Source organism: Sus scrofa, chromosome 1 (genome assembly GCF_054392235.1).
Source record: "Sus scrofa isolate SSC_HxYL_T2T_F1_AM1 chromosome 1, Sscrofa_HxYL_maternal_Yorkshire_Landrace_v2.0, whole genome shotgun sequence".
Lineage (NCBI taxonomy): Eukaryota > Metazoa > Chordata > Mammalia > Artiodactyla > Suidae > Sus > Sus scrofa.
In genome coordinates, this window is record NC_139383.1 from 260,875,467 (window position 1) to 260,896,358 (window position 20,892).

Sequence of the window (20,892 nt, forward strand, 5' to 3'; positions counted from 1 at the left end):
AATAAAGAGCATTAAAACGCTTCCTTTCTTAGAGAATGGCTTTTTTCTTCTTTTGGTCTTTTTTTTTTGCTTTTTAGGGCTGCACCCAAGGCATATGGACATTCCCAGGCTAGGAGTCCAATCGGAGCTACAGCTGCTGCCCTACACCACAGCCACCACAATGCCAGATCCGAGCCTTGTCTATGATCTACACCACAGCTCACAGCAATACTGGATTCTTAACCCACTGAGTGAGGCCAGGGATCGAACCTGCAACCTCATGGTTACTAGTTGGGTTTGTTAATCACTGAGCCATGATAGTAACTTCTTTTTTTTTTTTTGAATGACTATTACATGAACAGGGTGAACTTGCTCACAACATATTTAAAGTTTCATAAAGAACTGTGCTGTTGGAGTTCCCGTCATGGCACAGTGGTTAACGAAGCCAACCATGAGGTTGCGGGTTCAATCCCTGTCCTCGCTCAGAGGGTTAAGGATCCGGCATTGCTGTGAGCTGTGGTGTAGGTTACAGACACAGCTCGGATTCCGAGTTGCCATGGCTGTGGTGCAGGCCCGCAGCTACAGTTCCGATTATTCCTAGCCTGGGAACCTCCATATGCCGCAGATGCGGCCCCAGAAAAGACAAAAATAAAAATAAAAAAAGAACTGTGCTGTTGAATATGGAGTCCAACAGCCAATGTGACTATTAAGCAGTTGAAACAGGCCAGTTTGAATTGAGATGTGTTCTAAAAATAAAATATGCATTAAATTTTGAAGACTTAATGTAAAGAATAAAATGTAAAATAACTCTGGTAATTTTTAAATATTGGCCATAAACTGAAATAATATTTTAGATACCCTGGGTTAAATTAAAAATATTAAAATGAATTTCATCTGTTTCTTTTAAAATTTTCCTTGGGCCTCTGAGAAAGTTCTAACTTCCATATGTGGCTTGCATTATATTTCTATTGGACAGTGTTGATCCAGAGGACAAAGTGTCATTAAGAGTCAGCTAATAGTGGAGTTCCCATTGTGGTGCAGTGGAAAGGAATCTGACTACGAACTGTGAGGTTGCAGGTTTAATCCTTGGTCTCGCTCAGTGGGTTAAGAATCTGGCATTGCCATGAGCTGTGGTGTGGGTCATAGATGTGTCTTGGATCTGACGTGGCTGTGGCTATGGTTTAGACCGGCAGCTGTAGCTCTGATTGGACCCCTAACCTGGGAACCTCCATATGCTGTGAGTGTGGCCCTAAAAAGCAAAAAAAAAAAAAAAAAAAAGACTCAGCTAATAGCAGTTGGGAAGAGTTTTTTGTTGTTTTTTTTCAATTATATTTATTGCCCATGCACTTTATAAAATGAGAAAAGGGCTGCTGGAAGAAACTTGAAAGAGACTTTAGAAATTTCAACAAAACAAACAAAAAAGCCTCGAATTTCTAGATATAGAAACTGCATAGTATTTCAAAATAAAAATTCTGCAATGCAGCCTTCATGTGATGTGTGCTTTTGTAAAAACACAAGAGAAAAAAATAGATAAACATATCCATAACATATCCAAGAACCAAATCATATCCTGTAAATAAAAAACCTCATAGCAGTAAATTCTATGTCAGAGAAGAGTTTGATGATTCAAATCATTTCTTTGTCATGTCAGAATTGAAAGGGTATTTTTTTATTAATAGTTTTCTGTTCTCAAGATCATGAGAGAACAACACAACTTAAACGGAAAGAGGTTATTTCCATGCCCCGTCTCAGCCCTAAAGTGAAGTGTCTTATTTATCAGTGAGACGATTAACAAAGGTGGTCTCCAAGTCACTCAGAATCTCAAAGTTCACCATCTCTCAATTCAAAGTCTGACTCCTGCCTACAATATTCCTAAAAAGTGGTCTTAATAAGCTATAGAAGAGGGACTCTTAATGACAGTTTGTCCTCCGGATCAGCACTGTCCAACAGAACTATATTTGGGTATAGTTGGCTTAGGTGAGCAAGCCTGTATTACCTACCACAGTAATGCTCAGAGTGCCCATGATCCTGAAACGGTCACATTTATAGTCAAGGGAATTTAAAAGAAAAAAAGCCAACTGTTTCAACTCTTATTTCTCCAAGATGCAACAGAGTTAGATAAACCAGAAGGTGAGGGGAAATGAATGCTATGAAAAGAGAGCCTTTATATAATCTGGTTTATTGCCATAAACATTTCCCAATTTTTGGAGTTCCCATCGTGGCTCAGTGGTACAGACCAGACTGGTATCCATGAGGACACGGGTTCAATTCCCTGGTCTTGCTCAGTGGGTTAAGGATCTGGTGTTGCCGTGGTGTAGGTTGCAGATTCGGCTCGGATCCCATGTTGCTGTGGCTGTGGCATAGGCTGGCAGCTGTAGCTCTGATTCAGCCCCTAGCCTGGGAACCTCCATGTGCCCCGAGTACAGCCCTGAAAAGACAAAGGACAAAAAAAAAATTTCCCCAATTATTAACCATCTAGCAGTTCCAAGCCCTGTGGCCCTCTTATACGTAGTGCTTTGTTTTGCTCTATTTTTGTTCTTTTTGGGGGGAGGGGGGCTGTACCTATGGCATTTGCAAGTTCCCAGGCCAAGGATTGAACCCATGCCACAGCGGTAACACCAGCAGCTGCAGTGACAACACCAGACCCTTAAGCTGCTGGACCACAAGACAATACCTGCTCTCTATTCCCATACTTTGATTGTGAAATAGAGTTTTAACTAAAGAACAATCCCCGCCCCCCCGCTCCACTCCTTGGCTAAGAAGGCAGCTGCAAGCCTTTCCAGCTATGCTCGTCACTATATTGTCACTATACCACCCTTCTTGCAATAATGTAACAACTGTGTGCCCTATGTCCAAGCCAGCAGCCCTGCTAATCATGTACCCAACATTGCTTATCAGTTCCAATTCTGTAACCTTGCTTGCTCAGTTTCTTAGGGAGGAACACTGTCTGCTTGGGGATGGGGGGAGGTCCGGGATGCTTACATGGGAAAATCAAGACCTTGTAGTGTATAAAAGTTACTGAGAACAAAGACCTGGTGCTCAGACTCTGGAGGTGACTCCTCTGAGCCCGCACCGGTGCTGAATAAACCTTGCTTTTCCATATCTCCGAGTGCTGTTTGTCTCCTTCCACTGCCATGGTTTTTGCGGTTTCTGCAACAGTTGGACTCAGAACAGTTTCCAAATGGAGGATAATTGCAAAACTGATCCATTTTTCAGATAGTTTTCCCCCAAATATTATGCAGCTAAACTTGGTTCTCTCTCCCCCAGTTTTATATAACTCAAGTAATAATTTCTTAAGTTGATTAAAAATACCAAAAATGATGAATCTGTGTCATTTTATCATTAATTGTCTAGAGGTTTTTTTTCCTAGACATGTCTAATTATTACCATTGATTCTAAGCAGAGCAAGAATATATTGAATCAATTATGTTTGGCTGTCAAATTAAAGAGGAAGCATAAATAAATATTTCTATCTGATGAAAGCATGTTATAAACATTAGAAGCAATTGGAAAAATATATTTGGTACAGATTTTCATACATAGAATTGCTTTGGAAGCACTGTCTTCACATGAGTATGCTAAGTTTAGTACTCCATAAATCCTTTGTTTAAACAACACGCTTGTTCCGTCTTTACTTCCGAGTTTACAGCTCCAGATGTATTTGGTCCATAATTACATTCAAAAGGATTTCTCATAACAACCTAACTGCTGTCCATTTTCCATATCCAATGCTTCTCTGTGTCTCTACAAAATAAAGTTAATCCTCCAAGGACAGGAAAGAAAGCCTTATTATTTCACTGAAGATGTGTTAGAGTATTCCTTATTAGAAGTTCTTATAATTAGGAGTTCCTGTCGTGGCTCAGTGGTTAACCAATCTGACTAGGAACCATGAGGTTGCGGGTTCGATCCCTGGCCTCAGTGGGTTAAGGATCCGGCATTGCTGCGAGCTGTGGTGTAGGTTGCAGACATGGCTTGGATCCCAAGTTGCTGTGGCTCTGGTGTAGGCCAGCAGCTACAGCTCTGATTATACCCCTAGCCTGGGAACCTCCACATGCTGCGGGAGCAGCCCAAGAAATGGCAAAAAAGACAAAAAAAAAAAAAAAAAGTTCTTATAATTAGCTTTTTTGGTACTGGAAAGGGCTTTATATGGCATGGTCAGTCAGAAAACAGTTATGTTCCCTGACCCACTTAAAATTAATCCCTCATCACTGAAAGATGGTAGATTATTAGCTAACCTCAGGGGGAGGACTGGGGTATTTTAGAATTTGGATTAGACCAAACACAGCTGTTGTCCTTAAAGCCTCCATTACCTCTACATTCAATTAATCTTCAAATCCTACAAATATTTCCTGTAAATTTTTTTTTTTTTTTGCTTTTTAGGGCTGCACTGGCATCATGTAGAAGTTCCCAGGCTAGGGGCTGAACTGCAGATGCTGCTGCTGGCCTATACCAGAGCCACAGCAATGTGGGATCTGAGCCACATCTGCCACATACACCACAGCCCTCAGCAATGCTGGATCCCCGAACCGATGAGTGAGGCCAGGGATCGAACCTGCATTCTCATGGATACTAGTAGGATTCGCTTCTGCTCTGCCACAACGGAAACTCCATAAAAATGCTTTTAAAATCAGTCTTCTTTCCTACTATCGTGCCCCAGCATCACTTGTTTGGATGAATCACGCTTGCTTCCAGCTCATACATCCCCCCATTAAGCTCATATTTATCTACAAGCATGTTTCTCTTCCTTTTCATCCCATTTCAGTGAGCAGCAACCCATGCATCCAATCTGCCAAGTGATAAGAGGGGAGCAGACTGTGGAACTGAGCCACTGGCACACCCCCATATACTGAAGCTTAGTCAGATTGACCTCAAAGATGGTTCAAATAGGACAAAGGAAATTCAGCTTCCTTACATAAGGGATAGAATCTACAAGCTAAGAGAGGAAAGCTTCTTTTCGATATTTATTTGTTTAAAATAATCTCAAATTCTAAATGTTGATATACACTCATCACTAAGGGAACGTGGAGTCTTTTTGAGCTGGTCCCTTTTTAATACAAAGACCATGGCTTCCCTGGAGGTTTGGGTAAGAAGGCATAATTTTTGTTGTTTTTTGCTTTTTAGGACTGTACCCAGGCATATGGAAGTTCCCGGGCTAGGGGTTGAATCTGAGCTGTAACTGTGGGCCTATACTACAGCCACAGCAACGTCAGACCCGAGCTGCGTCTGCCACCACCACCACAGCTCACAGCAACGCCAGATCCTTAACCCACTTAGTGAGGCCAGGGATCAAACCCACATCCTCATGGGTACTAGTTGGATTCCTTTCTGCTGTGCCACAGTGGGAACTCTAGGAAGGCATAACTGGATGAAGGCAGAAAAGCCGGAAGACAACGGCTGATTTTCCAGTTCTTGAAACAATCCCAGGAGGCCCTATTGTGAAAGCTGAGGGTCTCAGAGTAAGGAGACAATGACCTAACTCTCAGACTGACTTCAAGTACGAGACTACTACAGGCTCTTTTTCATTGCTTAGCATGTTCTTTGATGTTTATTTGGTTGGCTAACTGATACTCACAAAAGTCAAGATATGCAGAGCAGAACTAAGGTGGCTCAAATACAGCAAAGGCTGTAATAACAGTTATGAGTTATACAAAGAGTAGCAAAGAAAAATCAGAATTGGAAGAATACACTCTGTACAGAAAGCAGTGGGCAGGTGCAAGGTAACAGGCAGGCTTGTCATAGTAACCAGGCAGAATAGGAAGAGCAACGCTGTGACACTGGACTCAGTCTAGTCAACAATGGCTAACGAAATCCAGAGTTGGACTTATTTGTGGGAAAAAGCTGTTCTTATGAGATTCCTGATCACAGTCAGAGGGGGAAAAAAGGCAAGAAATCAAGCAACTCTATCTCAACCCCATTTCTCAATGAACCCCAGACCTGAGACCCCTGGCATCTGCGACCTATACCACAGTTCACAGCAATGCCAGATCCTTAACCCAATGATCAAGGCCAGGGATCAAACCTGCATCCTCATGGATACTAGTCGGGTTCCTTACTGCTGAGCCGCAATGGGAACTCTATCACAGAAATCTTAAAATGTAGGAGAATGGTAAGCATTCATCACACTTCACCAAGTATGTTCTATTTACAAAGTCTACCATTCCCCGACTTTTAAGCAAATCGGCAATTATCCTAAATGGGTATTTAAAAAAAAATATGAAATGTTTAAACGTTCATATTTAGTAGAAATAAATATGTAATTTGATGTTATGATTTTAAATGACATTTTAATTAAAAAAACAAGCATGCTTGACGTAACAGAAACTATTAGAAAGAAAAAAATATAACACATAACTATGAATAACTAGACACACAATACAATGGGAAATAAATAAAACTCCCAGTTGATATTAAAATAAAAAGTAAAAATTATACCTTCTGCACATTGTATGGTGCTATTCTACATGCTATAGAAATACCAATGAACTTACCCACCAAAGGAAATATTCCAAGATTGGGCAGTCATCAAGGAAAGAGATTCCATCCAAGTGGAAGGAAAGCAATTCGAAAATCAAATAACTACATTCATTTCATTATGAAGTTAGTAGAATTAATCAGAGAATTACCGTATTACACAAGACCTTTTGTACTAAAACTAAAAAACAATTTATAAGAAATATAAAATGACTTTATTTCAATAAGAAAACTAGAATGTTAATACTAATTCAAGGAAATCTACTATACTGTTATACAATAATTTATCCTGCTTTGATACTAAAATGAAGGACCAATACTGTTTTTACAATTTTTTGTGGAAGATTCTTCACTATAAAAATAACCTAACTGGGTTATAACAAGTTATTAATTTTGCATCTGAGGTTTAACATTTAAAAACTAACAGTTACATTAAAATACTAATATATTTCAATATGTGGACAGTTTCCCACCTCGTCTTCCTTCAAACACATCATTGATTTCTCTCAGCAGTGTTGACAGGTCACTAATTTGGGATTCCCAGGCTTCACAAAATACATCTAGATTTTCTTTGGCAATTTTACTAGATGGATGCAACGTCAAAGTTTCAGCAGCAGAAATTATCTGAAGAAACACAATATACACAGGTGTGAGTTGCAAAATCTTAGCTGTCAGATTCACACTGGAAACCACACTTAGGTCTGAACTGTTCAAATCAACTCAATACACAACTACGAAGCACTTTCGACACATAAGCCCCATGATGGGCAATATGGACATACAGAGTAGAACAAAACTTACTGTTTCTTAGTCTTATCTACAGATCAATAGTGTGCATTATTGTGCACAAGCCTTTATTCAGGGAGCAATTATCTTTAGTCAAGGAAAGCTCTGCTTCCAAAAAGTTATTTCCATAGCATGATTTGAAGAGTCTGCAAAGAGTGTACTGTAACCTGCAGTAGAAGAGACGGTGCAGTAGTGGTAGTAGTAACAATAGTGGTAGTGGTGGTAGCAGCCACAGTAGTGCTGGTATTGGTACTGGTAATAGGAGAAGTAGTAGTAGTGGGTAGTAGTGGTGCTGGTAATGGTAGGAGCAGTAACATATGCACCCACCTATGAGCACATGGTACAGAGAGCCTCGAGGTACTGAGTTAGGTACGTGATATATTAGTATTAACCCTCCAAAACACACAAACGAACACTGCTCTTCCCAATTAAGCATCATTACCATTTTACAGCTAGAGAAACTGAGGCTCAAAGATACCAAGTAACCAATATATGGCTATTCATTCACATGCTATCTTCAAGGCACTGCACCCATGTTCCACGTGCTGGGGAAACAGTTGTGAATGAAATACATAAATGTTCCTCTCTTCATGGGGCTCCCATTATAATGTGGGAGAGACAGACAATTAAACACATGCAAGGAAATCATGAGATATCTTAAAAGATGACAAATGACAAGTACAAGAACAGAGGGTAAGGAGGATGGGGGGTGAGGTAGTCATAGTATTTTAAGTTAGGTGGTCACCTGAAAAGGTGGCATGAAAGAAAAGAACTGAAGGCGAGGGAGCCACAGATTGAGGTGGGAACATTTCTGGTATGTTCTAACAACAGCCAGTAAGCCCGTGTGACGACTGACACACAAAAAAGGAAGGGCATTGATGGCCGTGTGATGCAGAAACATGCAGAGTAACGATGGATTTTTATTCCGAGTGGGACAGGAAGTCACCGAAGAGCTTTCAGAAACTGCTATGTAATAGAAAAGAATATGAGAAAGAATATAGAATATATATCTAAAGTATATAAAACATATATGCAGAATACATAGAATATAGTAAAGAATATATATATTCTTTTTCATATTCTTTTCCATTACATATCAGCTTATGAAAAAGAACATTTATGTACATATATACATACATATAAAACTGACTCATTTTGCTGTAGACTAGAAACTAACACAACATTGTAAACGGACAATACTTCAATTTCAAAAAAAGGAAAGAGAACCTGAAAACTGATATGATCAGGGACAGGCTGCCTTCAAGAGAATTAGACCTAGGTGCTCCTCCTGGGTGGGCACAGTCCCACAGGCACAGGCTTGACAAGCAGGTGGCCACTGTATGAGTGGAACAAGGTTCCCCATCTTCAGGGAAGGGAGGCACATGCCTCACAAGTGGACCATGAGCTAGATTCAGCAGTGCTGCCCTCCTGACCAGGAGCCACTGCACAATGTGCAAACTGTTCAACTGTGTCTTGGATGTGATCTAACATTATAAAGGAAATATAAATATGATATTGCTAAGGCAGGGATAGCCAGAAATAATATAAATTATCCTTGATGCATGCTCTATTTCCTTAAAGTATCCCTTTGTGAGAAAGATGGCCAAGATTCGGAATAAAAGCTGAGGCTATGGCAACAGAAAAAGCTTCTTGGGTTCTGGAAATTGACAACAGGCTCAATCTATTCCCACCCTGGGAAAGAAAATATGGCTTTTCCTAATATCTTTGCAGCAGTGAAAATAGTAAATAGAGAATTAAAACCAAATAGCAAGTAGGGCCTGAGCAAAAGCTGAGTGCAAAGGGCAGGAGAGCCAAACTTTAGTTCTACTGAAATAGATTTACAGCAAAAGCAAGTAGGAGGACTCCCAAATGGACAAGTAAATACTGAAGTCTTGGTTTCTGCCAATAAACAGAGATCCTCTGGTTATAATAAAATGCTCAGCAGATAGTCACTGCTGAAGGTACCTATGCAGTTCCTGCTTCCATGAAAAGTCTTTGACACTGTTCTTCACAGGACAGGGGAGCATAAGCATCCTTCCAACATCCAACGTGGGTCTGCTAGAGGGCACACACCACCTTCGTCCTTAGGTTGCTTTCGCTGTTCTCAACTATAAATCCAGGGGGCTCAATATCTACCATCTAACAGTGCAATTAGGGGTTAAGTCCTTTTGGCTGCCATAATAAATAAAACAAGAACACTTGGTAGAGCGGATTTTACAGCCTAGACCTAAAAAAGAAAAGTCCTCTCCCTCATTGTTTCTCTTGGATTAATTTGACAGAGACAGCATTAAATGGGATATTAATTTTTTAAATGCTTTTGAAAAACAAAGTAACATTATAGAACATTCAGAAAAAAGTAACTCACCATTCTCCCAAACATTTCATTTCTGCACATTCCTAGTCCTTTCCTTATATATGCACATTTTATACAGTAGCAATTACAGCATATAAACAAATAGGACCTCTGCTTTCCTCACCTATCATTTAATGAAACATTTTTGATGTTGCTAATTCTAGTTATAATTATTTTAATGTCATATTATTTGTCTAACTTAAGATTGTTATTTTGTAAGTCATGTTGTAACAAACATTGTTTTTATTATTATTATATTATTATTATTATTATATTTTATTCTCCTTATGTCCTTAGGAATTATTGGGTTGAAACGTATTTTCATGGCTTGCCACGTAATGATAACTTAGTTTTCAAATGTGCTATAACAACTTCCATTGTAAATGGCTTCATTTAAATAGATATAAACTAAGACATCAGTTAAACTGGCTAGTTTCTAGTTTGGCAGATGACCAGATAATCCAATGGAATGTTCTGGCACACTATCAACAAAAATTCCATTAACTTTGTTTTCTTCATTTCTTTGGCCTAGAGTTATGCAAAGCTATTGATGTCTTCCTTGTGCACAATTTGTTCTGACACTCAGATAAAACATAATACGGAAGGAACAACCTGCTGTTGATCATACCTGTTGGCCAGTCACCTGAAATGTCTCTTCTGCATGTATACAGGTTATTTCAAGAGGTTCTGTCCCAGACACATGTCTCAACAATCGACAGGTCTACAAGAAAACATTTCTGCAGTTCAACTTTCTCATTTTTCACAACACATAGTATCATTTTATAATTAAAAAAGAAAAGAAAATGTATTAAAACCTATAGAAATAGATGTGTATATTCATGGAAAGATTATTATAATACTATATTGGTTACCAACAGATTCTCTAGGAATAAAGCAGGAACAAATAATGGTTGACAAACCCTGTATTGTTTCTACTTCCTATCTGATCATGGCAAGGTGGTCAGAGAATATGAGAAGCAGGAGGAATCCTGAAAGGACCTTGCAGCAGCCACATATTTCATGTATGAAGAAACTTGGCTCAGAGGAGGACGTACCCAAGGTCTCTCAGCTAAATTATGTCAGTTACCACAAACCATACATTCTTTCTGCCGACAAATAACACTGCTCCCCACAATCAACCTATCCAGGCAATAACACTGGATTAGGCAAAACTGATGTAATGAGTAAAGAGCCTATAGCAGGGAAAATTACTGAAAATCTTGAGGCTTAAAACAGATAATTAGAAAAAAGTTTTCACCTTTTAAAAAGATTTGCTGCAGGATTCCTACAATTAATTAGCAAGATTGCCTATGGTCATATTTGATTTATAAACAAACCAACATCAGATCTGTTTTTAGAAGGACATGTATGTACAGTGATTTTAAGAATGCTCCCTGGTAGAGGTTCCCTGGTGGCTCAGCAGGTTAAGGATCTGGTGTTGTCACTGCTGTGGCTCAGGTTCAATCCATGGCCTGGGCATTTCTGAAAAACAAAAAAAAAAAAGAGAGAGAGAGAGAGAGAATGCTTCCTAGTAGTTTTGAGACATAAACAAATAAAGGAAAAGAAGCTGGTTAGTCTAAAGGTTCCTTCTGGATTTCCCATCGTGGCACAGCAGAAACAAATCCCACCAGGAACCATGAGGTTGCGGGTTCGATCCCTGGCCTCCCTCAGTGGGTTAAGGATCTGGCGTTGCCATGAGTTGTGGTGTAGTTCGCAGACGCAGCTTGGATCTGGTGTTGCTGTGGCTCTGGCATAGGCCGGCGGCAACAGTTCCCATTAGACCCCTAGCCTGGGAACCTCCATATGCTGCGGATGCGGCCCTAAAAAGACAAAAGACAAAAATAAATAAATAAAAATAAAGGGGAGTTCCCGTGGTGGCGCAGTGGTTAACGAATCCAACTAGGAACCATGAGATTGCAGGTTCGGTCCCTGGCCTCGCTCAGGGGTTAAGGATCTGGCGTTGCCATGAGCTGTGGTGTAGGTCGCAGATGCGGCTCGGATCCTGAATTGCTGTGGCTCTGGTGTAGGCTGGCGGGCTACAGCTCCGATTCAACCCCTAGCCTGGGAATCTCCATACGCCGTGGGTGTGGCCCTCAAAAGACAAAAAGACAAATAAATAAATAAATAAAATAAAGGTTTGTTCTAACCATTAGCCTCAAATTCAGTGAGCAGGGTACCTGAGGCAAGATAGAGACAGCTAGATGGTTCGTGTCTGTGCCTTTACATGCATGTTGGCTAGGACATACCTCATATATACAAGGGGAAAATATATGTCTTCCTCATATGTACATGCATTAAGTACACATATCCTTAGTAGCTGTCTGACATTCTCAACACATAAAAGGTTTAGGATCAATCAATACTTGGAATTATAACAAAAGGGGCAAGAAAAGCACCAGTAACACATAACAGATATTTGGGCAGAAGAGGAGAGATTCAGAGAAGGAAAACTGTGTTGACTGTTTTCTCTTTGTCCCTCCATATCCACTACTTCTTCCTTCTCAAATCTGCTTTTGCCCTGGGAGACTGACCTATGAGGTCTACAGCTGGGTTTGGCCAATGTGAAGCCCTGGCAATAGACCAGCAGGAATGAGGAGGGGAAGGGCCTTTATTCTCATGTTCTTCCCCTGCAGGTATCTAGTCCTAAAATTACAGTCTCTCAAAGTGGCTCTCTGAAGGACTCTATGTCCTTCCAGTTTCCAGAAACCACTTACCCCACCTGCCTCCCCCCATTAATTTGTGTGTAGGAGTGGCACCCGCTCTGCTATCACGAACCCCAATTTGTGAACTCTCATAGTTCCCCTCACACCCTTCCATGCAACTGTAAACAGCTCTTTTTGTTAAACTCTGTGTTTTTTAGGGATGCACCTGCAGCATTATAAAGTTCCCAGGCTAGGGGTCAAATTGGAGCCGCAGCTGCCAGCCTACACCACAGCCACAGCAACACCAGATCTACACCTGTGACCAACACCACAGCTCATGGCAATGCCGGATACTTAACCCACTGAGTAGGGCCAGGGATCAAACCCACGTCCTCATGGATTTGTTATTGCTGAGCCACAATGGGAACTCAATCTCTCTTTTTTTTTTTTTTTTTTTTTTTGTCTTTTTGTCTTTTGTTGTTGTTGTTGTTGCTACTTCTTGGGCCGCTCCCACGGCATATGGAGGTTCCCAGGCTAGGGGTCCAGTCGGAGCTGTAGCCACCGGCCTACGCCAGAGCCACAGCAACGTGGGATCCGAGCCGCGTCTGCAACCTACACCACAGCTCACGGCAACGCCGGATCGTTAACCCACTGAGCAAGGGCAGGGACCGAACCCGCAACCTCATGGTTCCTAGTCGGATTCGTTAACCACTGCGCCACGACGGGAACTCCTCAATCTCTTTTTAAATTAACCTAATTTGATGGAGTTCCCGTCGTGGCGCAGTGGTTAACGAATCCGACTAGGAACCATGAGGCTTCGGGTTCGATCCCTGGCCTTGCTCAGTGAGTTAAGGATCCGGCGTTGCCATGAGCTGTGGTGTGGGTCGCAGACGTGGCTCAGATCCCACATTGCTGTGGCTCTCATGTAGGCCAGTGGCTACAGCTCTGATTTGACCCCTAGCCTGGGAACCTCCATATGCCGCAGGAGTGGCCCTAGAAAAGGCAAAAAGACAAAAAACAAAAAAAACACCTAATTTGAATGTGCCATCTCTTTTGCACTGATACTCAAAAGACTCAAATACAAACAGGGTCATAAGATGAACCGCCATTGCTTGACTCCAAGATCTAATCTCTCTGACAGAATAAGGAAGAAGATTAAGAAGTTCATTTGTGGGTTCTAGCATTTTTTAATATTTTGCTTTAGAGGCCAGATAGTTCTAAGAACAGAACAGAGAAACATGCTATTTTTAAAATTCCAAAGGCACCAGAGAAAATGCTCCTATGAGTTAACCAAAAATTGTATGCATGCTAATACTCCCTGATGACAGTACAGCTTTCATTAAACTACAGTTTCTTTTAACTAGCAACTTATTACTCACCTCAACAAGCCGCTCTTTCTGTTCAGAGAGTTTGCAGGCATATTCGGCCAAACCTTCTAAATTTCCTTCTACTCCAGTAAGTTTTAATGCTTTTAGAACCACATGATCAGCATGGTATTTTAACAGATCTGCTGCCAGCTGAGCTGCTGTACTATGAAGCTGCAGATGTGGGGGGTGAAGGGTAATGAAAGACAGACAACAAACAATAAGGTTTTGTGACCAAAAACTTCACGAGTACTTTAAAAAAGAGTAGCAACCTCAAAGCAGTCCCGCTTGACCTGTTGAGAGGGAAGTGTCAAGTTCCCTGTAGTAATGGTAGCACTGCATGGCTCTGGGAGCCTGTAGCTTCCCCCAAGGTCAGGAGAGATAAGGACGTCTTTAAGTCCCCTGGTGTTGGCAGGAATGCCATTTGCAAAAGATGAGCTGGTCACCCTGGCAGAGTAGCCTGGTCCCTTTTTCATCCTATTATCAACCAGCTTGTTCCCATGCAGCTTCTCTCTTACCTAAAAAAATGTTTCTGCTATTCTTAAAGTTAGTGAGGAGGAAAAAGTAGGAAGAGAATGGTATTCTGGGGACTAAGAGGAAAATCAAATGGCAGTTTCATGATGGTGAATAAGCTTTTCCATATGCATTTGAAAAGGTATCACTGTGAGAAACAGTCAAATGGGTATTCAACACATTTTATTAAATACCTAAGTCATGGCAGGCACTGAACCAAAGGCCGGGCATCCACGACGAGCAGGCCATAACCCCTGTATAGCTTATCTGCAGTGCTATCTGGAACTTTACTCTCTAACTCTTGGGTCACAGGAGAAATGATGGATAAAAGGATAATGAAAACCTCAAGGTTTTATTTATCTTTGAAATGTATTTTAAGCATGGCTCACTCTCACTGGATATCTTTGGGTACTACTAACTCCAAAATCTTTTTCTTCTCTTTCGTGTGACTTTAAAAAAAAAAATGTTAAGAGAGGTTATTTTGGGGGTCACCAGAAAGGGATCACTTCTAATAATACTGTCCTAAGGAAAATCTGATTTTTAATTAAGGCTGTTTGAAGTGAGTCTTTTTTTCCTGGAAGTAATCCAATGTCAATTCAAATTACGGGACTTTGTATGAAATTAACAATAGAGTAGTCTGCATTCATGAGATCAAGTGAGAAAAATTACAGTCAGAAACAAAGACATTAAAATGCACTTTCCTTTGGAAATTAAATGCACTTAAGAATTCAAAAGGTGTTGTTTGATCATCAGGACCCCAGAACATAGCTAATGCCAGCCCTTTATTTTACAGACTATCAAATAGGTCCCTAGAGAATGGGTGACTTTGTCCAAGGTCACGTAAACCTTACAAATGGTTCTGGGACAACTTATAAACAACCCCAAGGGAAGAAGAGTGAATAAGCACCAAGTTCCTGTTCTGTGGCGAGGTACTGAAAGCAGCTTTATAGACATTATTTCCTTTAATCCTGATTTTAAAAATTCCTCTAGGCTGATGTGATTATACCCATTTCAGAAGTAAGGAACACAAAGCTTATAGAAAACCATGTAGTCTATCACCAAAAGATTTTATGTTCTACTGACAGTCAGAGTCTTAGCGACTGTTTAGATAAAATTGATTAGGCTGGAAAGAATCAGCGGCTTTCTTAAAACCATCTAAGGCCATATCTTCCATGTTTAACAGGAGGTTAAAATGAAGGTTTCAACAGAGGTCAATGAAACGTCACTGTATAATTTATATATGCAGTTCCCCCAAACCAATTGCATTCTTTCAAGCCTTGACTCTCTTAAAAAAGATAAAAGAATAAAGAAATTAGGGATAAAGGAGAAGAAAGGTTTCTGTGAAGGGGAGCTGTTTGGCACACTGAGGGTGCTCACTGTGAGTCTGATTCCAGGCACCCCCTAAAGTGAGAGCAGCGTGGCCTGGGGGTTACAAAGTGAGGGGTTGGTGGGGGGAGGCGCCAGGAGAGCCTCTGAAGAACACGCTCAAAGAGTCACGACTGAGAAGTCAGCTTGAAACATCTTCTGAGCCCCAAGCATCTCATAGGGGCCCTGGTCACTAAGAACTGTCTAGCTCCCCACTTCCTCTCTTCTCTCCCTGGGTTACGATCTGGCAAAGGTCTAGAACAGAAGCTAGATTGTAAGGGATGAAGGGCCTGAAAAAAAGAACCCACCTCCACCCCCAAAGCCCTAGAGAAGTCCTACAACTGAATCCATCAAAATACTGATTAATATATCGGAATGAATATTCTCATTTTTAAAATGAGATTTGGTTTTATGACTTAAAGCAGGGATTGACAAACATTTTCTGCAGAGGGCCAGAGAGTAAATATTTCCGTCTTTTCAGGCCACACAGTCACAATTACCCATCTCAAATAGGCAGAGCCATGTTCGCCAAAACTATATTTATAAGAACAGGCGGCCTTGTAGTTCTCAAACCCCTGACTTAAAGTGACTTTCGCCTACCGAATATGTCATTAGCTAATAAAGCGTTTATCCAGGGAACAGGGAAATCTTCTCGACCAAAAGAGTATTTAAAAAAAATCAACTTTATTAAGGCATAATTTTATATACAACAAAACGTACCGCGGATACAGTTTGAAGAGTTTTGACAAACATTTACATCCAAGTAGTTATCACCATAATCAATATTTATGACATTTCCATTACTCCAAAGAGTTTTCCCATGCCTTTCTATAGTAAATATCTCCCAACTTCCGACCCCAGAAGCTGCTGATCTTTTTTCTGTCACTATAAATGGTTTGGCCTTTTTCTTTTTGGCCACAAACACGGCACACGGAAGTTTCTGGACCAGGGATTGAACCTGTGCCGCAGCAGTAGCCCAGGCCATTGCAGTGACAGTGCCAGATCCTTAAACTGCTGTGCCACAAGAGAACTCCTGCTTGGCCTTTTTAAAGAATTTCTTCTAAACAGAATTATACACACACATATTTTTTGTGTCTGACTTCCTTCACTTAGTGTAATGGTTAAGCAATTCATCCATATCATTACAGTATTAATGCTGTACTTTTTTTTCATGGCCGTGCCTGTGGAATGTTCTCCTAGCCTGGGAACTGCCACATGAAGAACTGGCTGAGCCACAGGAGAGTTGTAATACTGTTCCTTTTTGTTGCTAAATAGTATTTAGTATAGTTATATCAAAATTCATTTATTTATCAATTCTCCTGGTGATGGAAATTTATTGCTTCCTGTTTGGGGCTGTTGTAAACATTTGTGTACACGCTTTGAGAGTAACAGCACTGGAGTTCCCTGGTGGTCTAGCAGTTAAGGATTTGAAAGAGAAATGATGGCACTAATAACACAGTGCCTTCAAAATAACTAGGTCCTAGGAAAACTTTTTAAACCATTTTCTAGGTGTAGGAACACACTAATACTAAGGCAGTTTTATACATACCATACCACATGACAACTTGCAAAGAATTAAAAGAGGCTAGATTTCAAGCTATACTTACTTCTTTCTTAAGTTCATTGAGGCTGTGGCTGATTTTCAGTATCATGAGTTCCAGTTCTTCGGCGATGCTTTTTGTTTTCTTGCTTTGCTAGAAAGTTTTAAAAGTATATGTGAAGAGTTACTCATCCTTTTCATCTGGTAATTCCAATTCTCCTCAAACTATAAATAATAATAAATTTTTATGGAGTTCCTGTCATGGCTCAGCAGAAATTAACGTGACTAGCATCCATGAGGACACAGGTTCGACCCCTGGCCTCACTCAGTGAGTTAAATATCTGGTGTTTCCGTGAGCTGTGGTGTAGGTCGCAGATACAGCTCGGATCTGGTGTTGCTGTGGCTGTGGTGTAGGCCGGTGGCTACAGCTCCTATTCAACCTCTAGCCTAGGAATCTCCATGTGTCTCAGTTGCAGCCCTAAAAAGACAAAAGACAAAATAATAATAATAATACATTTTTAATATCATTCTGTGAACTATAAGAAAAGTGCATTTTAAAAATCCATCTGGGAATTTCTCTTGTGGCTCAGCAGTAATAAGCCCAACTGGTATCCATGAAGATGTGGGTTCAATTTCTGGCCTCACTCAGTGGGTTAAGGATCAAGTGTTGAGTTGAGCTGTAGCATAGGTGGCAGACATGGCTTGGATATGGTTGCTATGGCTGTGGTGTAGGCTGGGAACTTTCATATGCCACAGGTGCGGCCCTAAAAAAAAAAAAAAAAAAATTCCTTTTTATGGTTAGAGTGGGAAAAAGAATTTTAATTAGTAATATTTTCTACTCTAACTTTAAACAGGTAAATTTTTTAAATGTAATTTTCTTTAATAAATTTATCATGTCTAAAACAAATCTGTTTTTGATCTTCTGCCTAGAATGCTCATCTCTTCAGTTACCTTAGGTAAAAATTAAAACCCCATTCATCTTCAAGTCCTTACATAAACGCCTCTTTCTCAGAAAGTCCTTCTTAGATCACACAATCTAGATTGGACGTTCTTCTTACTCAAACCTTTTCTCTAAAGAATCATCCTGGTTTGCAATTATATCTTTACTTTTTTGATTTTTTTGTCTAAAAATCTATCTTCCTGCACAGCAGAAATTGACACATTGTAAATCAACTACACTTTAATTAAAACAAAGTTAAAATAAAATAAAATAAAATAAAATAAAAATCTATCTTCTTCACTCAGCCTTGGCAAGTTCCATGAAGGCTAGATCACATTTATTTTGCTCACTACTGAATGCACAATATCTGGCACAGCAAATGGTAGGTAGCAGGTATTTAATTCTTCGAATGAATAAATAAATCAAAGATAAATGTCTAGTCTTTTCATGAAGCTTCTTGATTCCGCTTGCTAAACAGAAATTCGCTCTTTCAAACTCTCTCACCACATGATCTGTACCTTCTCTTAGGATATTTTCAAAGTTTTGTACTTGTCTCATACCTTCTCACATCGTTCTACATTGCAAAATTCTGGCCGGCAAAGATTTTACCTCATTCATTTTTAGATTTCCGGTACCTGGCATATAAAAGGTACTCAGTAACAACTGCTTAAAAAAGCAAACGAATGAACAACACATCTGACATGCAGAAGCAGAGATCCAACGGCTCGTGAAGGATGTGAAAGGTGCTAACTGCAAATTTTTACTTTACTTTTTTTGTCTTTTTAGGGCCACACCCGTGGCACAAGGAAGTTCCCAGGCTAGTGGTCAAATCAGAGCCGCAGTGGCCTGCCTACACCAGCCACAGCAACACCAGATCCATTTGTGACCTGCACCACAGCTCACAGCAACGCAGGATCCTTGACCCACTGAGCAAGGCCAGGGACCGAACCTGTGTCTTCATGGATACTAGCTGGGTTCGTTACTACTGAACCACAAAGGGAACTCCCAACTAATTGCAAATTTAAGTTGTGACAGAACTAGATTCGCAACATTGAGAGCGTGTCCTCACAGAAACTCTATATGGCACGTTGGGTAAAATTTAATACTGAAGCAATCTACACTTCAGGCTGAACTATCACACAGATAATTCAAACTAAACACAAAATATTACTTTTATCCCTGACGCTACTCTACCCTTGTTAAGTTTCCCTGTTAATAGGAGCATTTGCAATGTTGTGATGCCAAGAACCTATGAGAGAAGTCTGTGGTTTATACTAGTCTCCATTCGTAAATCAGCTCTTCATAAGAAAGCAGACTGCTGGACCCTCTCAGGCACATCCATCCTTCCTCATCTTTACTGCCCAGGCTTTTGTCCACCATTCCTAGATTTGTTCTATCTCCTGTCTGCAGTAAACCACAGTAAATACTTTTTTGGACATTCCCTAGGTCTAAGAAATAAATAAGCAGTGCCAAAGACACGTCTCACGGCTGTACCCTACCCATCTGTAATCCACTATGAGAGACTGTGCACGCCCTTCCTGTGTGGTCCCACATGTTAGTCTTTGCCATTCTTGCCCAAATAACTCCTATGTTTGAAGCACACCAGCAGCCTGTTAAAGCTCTTTGAGTGGCTGCCCACTAATTTGGGACCAGGAATCTGTGAGAGGGTGAAAAATCTTTTACCTGCCAGCTGGATCTACCCTTGTCTCGACCTCAATAAGGTTTCTAAACCACTGTGTCTAAATCAGCTGTCCTCAGAGTGAAGAACTGTGCACATCTGGCAGTGAGACCCAGGTCCCAGGACCTTCTAGGCAGGGGCTACTCCTCTGCTCTTCACTCTGAAGAAGCATTCTGGGGAGGAACTTTCCAGAGGTGAGTTTGGTGGAACAGTAGGAACAACAGCGTGAACCAGTGATGGTGACGGTGGCACAGAAACCGGACTGGCCAGGATGAGAAACGACAGGCCTAGAAATGTCAAGTACTGTGTGTGCTGGCGGGAGCTGGGGGGGTTGGGGGGAGGATGCTCTGGCCAAGCAGGAGGCAGAAATGGGATGAGGGATGAGCCATTCTCGTCCCATTCTGGATCACCGCCATACCCTCAGTGATTACAGTACCTGCCACAACTCTCAGAACGCTACAGGAAAGCTATTACATAAGATTTACTTGGATGAAATAAAGTTCTTACAGCTTGAAGCCACACAGAAATTAACTGCTGCAGTTCCAGCCTCGCCTGAGTGGACAGTTCCAAGATGCGTTCCCGGTGCTCATGGCTGGTGTAGGCACAATCAGTGAAGTCCTCTGTGCGCTCCAAGAGGGCTTCCAATGTCGCAGAGAGGGTCTCCTTGGACTGGAAATAAAGATTCTCCCGAAGAGTTTCAATATTCATCTGAGAACAGGAAGGATATATATGAGTTAACATTCCCACCTAACCAGATCTTCGGGGGGAATATAGCCACCGACAGTGAGACTGAGTCTATTCATAACTGCTTTGCCCTCCAGGGCCCAGGATGATGTTAGCAATTTCTTTCCCTGCCTGAAAGCGCAAGAGAAACACAGCCTCCAGTGATGACTTTATTGTCCGCTAACCCAGGAGGACACATTGCTCAAGAGGCACCTAAGGCCAGGCAGAGTTTCATTCCTATGGTTGATGTTAAGTATGCCTATAAGATTAGTAAATACGAAGGTAGAAGGAGCGTTATCATCTAGCAACCAGTAGGAAAAATCAAGCGGCCTCCACATAAAAGGTTTGCTATCTGAGAAAACATCAAGGCAAAGTCCTAGAAGATGTTATAGCCAAATATTAATACGTGTTGAGCCCAGGGCGAAGAGGGTACAGGGAGTGGGGTATAGAAAGGACTGAAAAAGGTATTGGTATTTCCTTCATTAATTTAGCAAAACTTCTGTAGTCAGCTAACTGGTCTCCCCTACATTTTGTCTAT

At 40.9% G+C, this 20,892-nt stretch overlaps 1 protein-coding gene across 6 annotated transcripts in view; it reads right to left on the reverse strand.

Annotated features, from left to right (window-relative positions):
- Positions 1–20,892, reverse strand: part of CTNNAL1 (catenin alpha like 1) — a 73,010-nt gene that overhangs the window by 14,092 nt on the left and 38,026 nt on the right. For 2 of the 6 annotated variants that reach the window (XR_014825269.1, XM_084992322.1), the window contains exons 7-11: positions 19,251–20,339; positions 17,081–17,328; positions 13,611–13,769; positions 10,218–10,310; positions 6,924–7,074 (exon numbers count right to left, since the gene is read on the reverse strand). Coding sequence is in view for 3 of the 6 variants with exons in the window: in XM_084992322.1 (XP_084848448.1) it covers positions 6,924–7,074; positions 10,218–10,310; positions 13,611–13,769; positions 17,081–17,125 (448 nt within the window). In the remaining 3 variants the exon portion in view is untranslated. Of the gene's footprint in view, positions 1–6,923; positions 7,075–10,217; positions 10,311–13,610; positions 13,770–17,080; positions 17,334–18,936; positions 20,340–20,892 lie in introns of those variants that run through there. The other 4 variants (XM_003353601.5, XM_084992315.1, XR_014825280.1 and 1 more) reach the window with 3 other exon arrangements.